General features: G+C 41.7%; 1 protein-coding gene across 1 annotated transcript; it reads right to left on the bottom strand.

Moving 5' to 3' along the window:
• Positions 1–228: 228 nt before the first annotated feature.
• C1QTNF8 (C1q and TNF related 8) lies at positions 229–2,480 on the bottom strand (the record flags this gene model as incomplete). Its single annotated transcript, XM_083372424.1, has 2 exons — positions 229–794; positions 2,255–2,480. 2 exons carry the CDS (start codon positions 2,478–2,480, stop codon positions 229–231), a joined length of 792 nt encoding a protein of 263 aa, XP_083228550.1.
• Between the last annotated feature and the right edge of the window lie 6,444 nt (positions 2,481–8,924).

The raw sequence follows: 8,924 nt of genomic DNA, 5'->3' as shown, positions 1-8,924 counted from the left end.
AAGAATTTAATTATTATTTTATTCCACTATTTCTTTGATATTAGTGTAACTCTTGTCCTGCAGTGGGTTTTCCCACAGCTAGTTGGCCATGCGGAGTTGATTTGGTGAGTTGGTTGTGGCAAGTTGGTTGTGGCGAGTTGTCATAGACCTCCCACCCCCCAAGCAGCTCTGTGGCTGCAGTCCATGGAAAAGCACCATTTAAAGAGCCAATGGGCCACCTCTCCTACTTTAGCCTTGGGCCGGAGTTCCTTCTATGGCTGGCTTAATTAGGTGGCCATTGAAGATAATATAGATGTCTGATTCCTCACTGTAGATGGCGTTCTCCCGCTCCCGCTTGAACATTCGTACCCAAACCTCGTCTCCTTCCAGGAGGTCCAGCATGAGACTTTGGCTCTGCATGATGCTCCGCTCGCTGGGCTGAGAATAGAGGATCGCCACTTGGTCTTCATTCTTCATGATGTGCAGGTAAGTCTCCTTGTAGTTCCAGGTGTGGACGTTCAGGTTGAAGAAGTAGATCCCGGGGACATAGCAGAAGAAGCTGCCAGTAAACATGTTGAAATGCTTGTAGAGGTTGACAAACTCCCTGTCAAAAGTCACCCGCTGGTAGTAATCCAAACTGTGGAGAGGTTTGCTGCGGCCGATTGAAAAGGCAGCATAATGCTGCTTGCAGGAGTGGCCAGGGGGTCCCACTTGACCCTTTTGTCCTTTCTGGCCACTAGATCCCTGCAGGCCTGGCTCACCTGATTTGCCTTCCATCCCTGCAAGTCCTTGTTCCCCCATCTCACCTTTTTCTCCTATGAAGACAAGAAAGAATAAGGGGTCACAAATTTAGATGGTGTGAGATGGCCTTTTCCAGTTCTCTTTTCCTGCAAAAGAGGGCACCGTGGGAGTAGGGATTTTGATTTTATTTGCTGGATTATTTTGGGCTGAGTGAAGAGCTGGACATAATAGAGGAGAAGGTTCCCATAGATCTAGAGGGCTGGAAAGGTGCTCAGTGGTCTTGTGGTCTCAACGCCCTGCTGAGAAAAAGCCCCACTGGAGGACTTTCTCCCTGGTATCTTTCCTGAATGAAAGGATGCGAAGTTAGGGAGACTACAGACTGTCAAGAGATGTTCAAACAGGTAGTCCTTGACTTACAACCATAATGGAGCCTACACATTATGGGTGTGACAGTTGTAAAGCAGGACATCATGTAACTGACCCAGCTTAGAAACTAGGAAGCGCCAAAGAGAACATATTCACAAAAGTAAGAAAATGAGAGAATTGTGATATTCACCTAATCTCATTAGTAGGGATTTTTAAAAATTATTGATCTGTGCATACTTCATTGCAATCCGTAATGCTATTGAGAATGGCCTTGGGAGACCAGGTGAAGAGACACTGCTCAGAGAATGTTCAGATAAGAAATGGGAGAATGGGTGGGGCAAGAGAAAGGACTGTTAATGGGCTCTAAAAGTGGGTGGGTGGGAGAATTGTACTTTCAGACTGGCATGATTCTGTAATGTAACTTTACCATAAAGTGGACGTAGTATCAGACCCTCATTTATTATATGCTTTTTCTTTCTCACTTCGGGTCTGCCATTCTGTTGGGAGAGGGGAAGGGGATGCTGTGCTATTCTGCTGGGAGGGGGTAGCTTGGTATGTGCTTTGATGCATCGGGGGTGTAAATGGAATAAGGAATATGCTTTGGGCCATCTGCCTTATCTCCGTGCCAAGAGGAAACTGAAACCCTGAGAATGGTGCCTGGGAACTGCGCTTATCAGTTTGGTTCCTATAACAACTTCACACCTGAGGATTGGGTGAAATCAAACTGGACATTTGGCCATTGGGGAGGGGGTCTGTAAGGGATGCTTTAATGTAACGTTTTGTGTGGGAAAATACTAGAACTTGCTTAATGAAAGGTCTTGCATTACATGTAGCTTGTATGGCTGTGTGTAGGAGATGATGAAGCTGAGGGAGTGGTCAAACGTGTCATTAGTCATGAGTCCCTTCGTGCCCAGAAGTGAGATATGTCCAGCCCACCTTGAATTCCATTGACTCTTATCTGCCACCAATTTGCTTTGACAGTAGTTCAGATTCTTGCAGAGAGCTTAAGCTTGCAGTAAATTCTTATATACATTTGAACTGTCTGGTTTCCTGTTTCCCATGCTTGACACTGTGTTTCCTATCCAATCTACCTGATAAGGCTGACACAAAAGGACATACTGATCCAACCCTTGCAGAAAGGGGGAAAATATCAGAAGAGATTGCTTGCCTTTTAAGATGTGGATATCAATGCTGGGCTGAATCTTAGGGAGCGCATAAAGGGAGTCGCTGGTCATCCGTGTGAATCGGGAAGCAGTAATGGAGACGGGCTGCTGGTCCTGCCTGCAACATCGTACACATGATGGAGCCCTCCTCCTCTTTGGGGGCGCCTTTTCACCCGGAAGACCGCTGGCATGTAGAAAATACACCAAGAGCAGGAGAAAGGTGGGATGCATCTTTAACTGGCCAAAGAAAAAAGGGTAAGTGATTTTAAAAAGGAAAGGTTAATAAAGCAAAGGAGATCACTGTTGATTTTAGAAAGAGCCGGCATAGTCATACTCCACTTTGTATCACCAGGCTTTCCCAAATTCTTTAGAAAGGGCTAAATCTGGCTCCATTGCTAGGAGGTACTCATGAGTGGACCTGGTAGCAAAGAATAGTCCCTATTGTGTCTCGATTGCAAAAAGAGGGAATTTTTACTTGCTTTCTGTCATTTCTGCATCAGCCCAGAAGCCAACCTGCTTCTCTCAACTCTCCTACCTCAACTAAGAATTCTGGGGGGGGAGAAAGTGTTCAGAATGTTATCATTTCTGTCATTTAATTCTCACTGGCTTGTCTTTTGTCTACTCACCATAGACTTTTTTTTCCTTTGTTGTTGAAGTTTTCAGGAATTTTTCTACTCAGGATTTTTTTTTAATTGAAAACCTCTGTTTCTTAATTTCATTTCCCTTCTCCTGAGTTCCGTCAGTCATCCCACTGCTGACACCACTGCAAGAGCAGCAGCCGTTTTGAAGAAATGAAGAGAAGAGGCAGCCCCTCCTTCAGTGTCTTCCTGACACACACAGACCCAGAAGCTAAATGTGCAACCCACAATATCCTGTTTTATCTCATCTGAGCAAGGGTCACAATTATTCTAGGAAGCATTTGGCTTTTGGGAAGGTTTCTTAATTAACCACCACAATGGGGCTTGTCCACACAAAAATCAAATCACAAAACATTATAACAAACAAAGTGGTGAGATTGCTTATTTCTAAGATGCCTTTGTTTAAAGCAGATATTTAAAAAACTAAGCCGAACTCTAGACATTTATTTATGCGTTCTTGTGATGTGATTTGTCAAAACTCTCGGCATGCATTTCTCTTCTAAGTAGACCCTCAAGATGAAGGTTTTATTTTTTCTTTGCTGAATATTTAAAGATGATGTCTGATATTGTGTTATCAATTCAAATTCTAGGCCTTGTTTCTGCACAGTTTGGTTTGGCCTCTTGTTTTCCTTTCTGCGGTCCAAGGTTGTTGCCGCACATTCTTGCGCAACCAGAACAAATGTTATTTAATTTCCATAACATTTAAACCTACTTAATTCCTGTGTGCTGCTATTATAATCAAAACACAGATTGTTCAGAGGTGAAGGGAGAAGCTCTACTCATCCCATATAATCTGATTCAAATAGGTTTTGTTTTTAATAAACTTTATAAAATTGTATTATGGTATGATTTATATTATATTGCTAAACAGAACTGAGATGTTTGATTCTTTTTGCCATTTCTTAAAATGAATTCATAAAAAAGAAAGAAAGAAAATGCATATTTATACAGGTAAAATCTCTTATTCAATAGCTTTGCTTTGTTCTGCGTCAATTTATTAATTTCTTATGCAGTCATTTTCTATCAGCCTGAAAAAATGGGGCGGGGAGAGGAGAGAATTAGATGTTAGAAAAATTCTTCTGTATGTTTCTCCTACTTGTTTTCACTCAGCTTAATGGAATAGAACAGGAAGTTTACTTTGATTTCCGAAGATATTTTTTTTAATTGTCCTGGGCAGAATAGGGTGCTCTTATTTAGGGACAACCCTATACCATTTCAGACAAATGATTGTCCAATCTCTTCTTGAAAGCCTTCAGTGATGGAGCACCCACAACTTCTGTCAGCAAGCTGTTCCACTGTTTGATTGTTCTAACTGTCAGGAAATTTCTCCTTAATTCCAGGTTGCTTCTCTCCTTGATTAATTTCCATCCATTGTTTCTTGTCTTGCCTTCAGGTGCTTTGGAGAATAAGTTGACCAACCTCTTCTTTATATATTTATATTTATTAAATTTTTATACCGCCCTTCTCCCGAAGGACTCAGGGCGGTGTACAGGGCAATAAATATTAAAAACGAAGTACAAAAGTTTAAAAACAATTAAATATTATGCCCAATATAAATAGTAATTAAAACCATGTTAAAACCCAGCCCTTAACCCATCAAACCAGGCCGGATTGCTCAAATAAATGAGTTTTTAGATCCCGCCGGAAGGAACGAAGGTCGGGGGCCATCCGGAGCTCGACCGGCAAGCGGTTCCACAGGTCTGGCACACCCACAGAGAACGCCCTCCCCCCTAGGGGCCACCAATCGACATTCTCTGATCGGAGGCACCCTGAGGAGGCCCTCTCTGTGGGAGCACACTGGACGGAGGGAGGTTGACACCGGCCGCAGGTGTTGCCGTAGGTAATCCGGACCCATGCCATGTAGGGCTTTGTAAGTCATTACCAACACCTTGAATCTCACTCGGAGGACAACCGGCAGCCAATGCAGCTCGCGGAGCAAAGGTGTAACATGGGAGTATCGGGAAACTCCCAACACAACTCGCGCGGCTGCATTCTGCACCAGTTGGAGCCTCCGAGTGGTCTTCAAGGGCATCCCCATGTAGAGAGCATTACAGTAGTCCAGACCAGAGGTCACGAGGTGCTATCCTGTCACCCCTAGTCCTTCTTTTTCCTAGATTTTTCTACCCAGTTCCTGCAACTCTTCTTCATGTTTTAGTCTCCAGGTCTTTAACCATCTTAGTTGCTCTTCTTTGTACTTTTTCAAGTCTCAACATCTTTTTTGTAATGTGGTGACCAAAACTGGATGCAGTATTCCAGATGTGGCCTTACTAAATATCTTTATAAATACCACTGTTAACTTTGAATAGTCACTAAACAAATGGCTATAAGTCAAGGACAACCCATAAACATGTAATAGGTTCAAATGGACTCAAGTTTAGACTTAAAAGCAAGAGTTTGGGGACAGATGAGTTTTGTAAGGCAGATGTGGGTTTGACAGTACACACAGTACTGTACTGACAGCATCAAGGACCACAAAACTGGCTGGCAAGGATAATAATAATAATAATAATAATAATAATAATAATAATAATAATAATAATAATAATAATAATAATAATAATAATAATAATAATAATAAGAAGAAGAAGAAGAAGAAGAAGAAGAAGAAGAAGAAGAAGAAGAAGAAGAAGAAAATGAAAATGCCTTGGCATTGGTCTCCCAGCCACAAAATAGCCCCAGGCAATTTCACTTGTAGAGGAAGACTCTTAGAAGCTTGAAATCATTTTAGATTTTGTTTACTATATTGGATTTTTGATCAATGACTGCAATTAGATTGAAGTCATTCTCGGTAGTAGCGGAGGTAAAAAAAAAAAGGTAATTCAAGATGATCACAGCAACATAATAAATGACTTTTAGAAGTTTCTCCTTTTCGTGGCCCTTGCAAAAAAAGGCCAGTTTGACCATGCTGATCCCAGAGATAGACAGGGGTACGTTTGCAATTCAGTTCAGAGGGCGAAGTCAATTTTGAAGGACCAAACCTAGGGGCAGGTGACCTTTCTAGAAGAAAAGAGCACATCCAGCTTTGGAATATTAACCAAGGACAGAAGAATTAGTAACCAAGGACAGTAGCAACCTAGAACTAAAGAGAAATTTCCTGTGACAGGGAGAGCAATTAACCAGTGGAACAGCTTGCCTTCAGAAGTTGTGGGTGCTCCATCACTGGAGGTTTTTAAGAAGAGACTGGACAATCACCTGTCTGAGATGGTATAGGTTTTCCTGCTTGAGCAGGGGGTTGGACTAGAAGATCTCCAAGGTCCCTTCCAACTCTGTTAGTCTGAATAAACTGAGGGCTGCATTGGGGGAAAAACAAAAAAATACAGATAGTCCTCAACTAACACCAGTCTTTTAATGGCCATTCAAACTTACCATGGACTTCAAAAAGGCTTCTTGCAATTGGTATCCAACGTTATTACTGGAAAAAATAGGAGCATTGAACACTGACCCCCATCAAAGGTCAAAGTGTCTGTTTTATTTTGCCTAAAGATTGGGCCAGCCCTGACCCAATCGTGAAATTCCCTCCTGCTTGACTTTTCCTGCTTGATTCATTTCAGCTCTTTGAAAGCAGATCTTTAAAAGGTCTTCCTGCCTTTCCTATATCGATGCTCTCCTTTCAAATTGTATATGGACTAATAGTGGTTACTGTGGGTTGCTAATGCATAGAACATAAAAGCTGAAAGCAAAGCAGAAATATCTTTCTCTGCGTTCTTTCTAAGCCAGTCCTCATTCAGTTTTCTTTCTTTCTTTCTTTTCAAAGGAAAAGACATTTTCAGGGAAATTACTCTGGGGACAGTATGATGTATTGGCTCTGAGTGAATTGCTCACCGGCCAAGGGAAGCCGACAGATGTCCTGCCCTTAACCAGAGAAACATTTATCCGGTGATATGGAGTCCCTGGCTGCCCACGGTTTCACAGGAAGAAGTTAGTTAGTTGTTTGTTTGGTTAGTCAGTCAGTCAGTTAACTAAGATATGTAGGAAGCAAATCACAATAGTAAGGGGGGGCTTTAATTACCCCGACATCAACTGGGAGAGAAACTCTGCAGCAAGTGGAAGATAAACAGACTCTATTCTATTCTAGTTAGTGTTAACTTAAACTCTAAAGTTTTTCTGCTACTCAGAATAATAGAAAAATGTGCTACTAGAAATATTAACAGCAGCATAGGTAGTCCTCGATTAACAGTTGACCCCAAAATTTATGTAGCTAAGTGAAACATTTTTTAAGTGAGTTTTGCCCCGTTTTACAACTTTTCTTGCCACAGTTATTAAGTGAATTACTGCATTTGTTAAGTTAGTAACACAGCTGTTACCTAGTGAATCTGCCCTCCCCCGCCCCCGACTGACTTTGCTTGTCAGGAGGTCTCACAAGGGGATTGCATGACCCCAGGATGCTGCGACCGTCATAAATACGAGTCAGTTGTGAAGCGTCTGAATTTTGATCATGTGGCCATGGGGATGCTGCCATGGTCAGGAGTGTGAAAAATGGTCATAAGTCAATGCCATTGTAACTTTGAACATTCATTAAATGAACTGTGGTAAGTCGAGGACTTACCTTTAGTCCCATAGGTGCTTTTATCAAGAGGCAACTGGATTTTGAAGAGGTTTCCTTTCTTATCCAAGAAGCTTCTTCAGCTCTGACTGAATGGTGGGGAATAGAAGGATTTATACTTCTTGCAGAAAGTCGATCGTTTGAATTCTTTTAGTGAGTCATTAAAGCTACCTGGAGGCTTATCTGTGTCCTCAGGTAGCTTTAACGACTCACTAAAAGAATGCAAATGAACAGCTGCCTGCAGGAGTATAAATGGATGGCCGAGAATCTCCATAGATAATTCAGTTCCAGTAGTTTTGTAAGTGATTTAAGTGTCTATGGAGATTCTCATTTCTGAAGAAGCTTCTTGGATGAGAAGCGAAATGTCTTCAAAGAGAAAACAAGAGAATCCAGCTGCCTTTTGAAAAAGCACCTTTTGGGACAACCACATCCTGGATGACTGAGAATCTCCATAGGCATTAACAGCAATAGATCTCTCCACCACCTGTACTATGAAACAAGTCTAAAAGTCCAACCTAAGAGGAATCTGAAAGAAATTCTCGACCAGCCTGAGAATAAAGTAGAAAAGCAGAAGCCATTTCAGAGCGGAAGAAAAAGTCTGAGGCAGATTTTAAAACAACATTAAACATTAATGTTTAAACAAATGCGCCACTGTTACCTGGCTTTGATGGATGTTCAGGAAGACCTTTTGATGGATGGATGGAAGGAGGACATTGAGCCCCACAAGAGGAATGCTTGTTTGCCTCAGTCTGTCTTTTGGGCAGCTTTTTTCATGGGCCACAACAGACACCCAGGAAAAAAAATCTCAGGACACTCTGAGTTTTAATGAAAGCTTGAAAGCTCTTCTGTCTAGGAAAAGACAGAGATTTCTCCAAAGAAGCCCAGAGGCTGGAGAGGAGGAGGAGAGAAGGAGGAGGAACAGCTGCAAAAACAGCCACGTCACAGAGAGCAATTTCTTTGACTCTCTTTCTGGACCAGTCTGTTGTTGCTCTGTCCTTCTCCTCTATCTTCAGGAGATTTCCATTGCAGCCAAAACAGAAGGTGGTTCAAGGATGTTGAGTCTGAGGGCCAAGCTGGAAATCAGCCATAGATTTGTGAGGAGGGGGGCAAACTGGTGAGACACGACATCTCTCACAATCCTCCGTTCCTTTGAGAAATCAAAATATACACAGAGCCCTGCACCCATTTATTTGGGAAAAGTGCATCCAGAAACATAAAACATGCTTCCAAAAATCGAATGGAAAAATGCTTGCATTTGGTGTGTTTATATTTTTTTAGAAGGCATTTTTAAAAGGAACTTTGCAGAAATTTATGCTCATTTTTTTTAAAAAAAGAGTATCTTAAGGAAATATAGAAGAGGAACTATTTATGTGTTTAGGAAAGAGTTCTGCCAGTTAGGGAATATCCAGAAATAACAAACCTGCCTTTTTTTTCCAGTAGATTGAAAGAATAAATGATTTTACAACATTAAAGGTAAAGGTAAAGGTTCCCCCA

This window comes from Vipera ursinii (genome assembly GCF_947247035.1).
Source record: "Vipera ursinii genome assembly, chromosome: 13".
In the NCBI taxonomy this organism is placed as follows: domain Eukaryota; kingdom Metazoa; phylum Chordata; class Lepidosauria; order Squamata; family Viperidae; genus Vipera; species Vipera ursinii.
The sequence above is the reverse complement of the archived record's forward strand: the minus strand, read 5'-3'. Positions and strand labels throughout refer to the sequence as shown.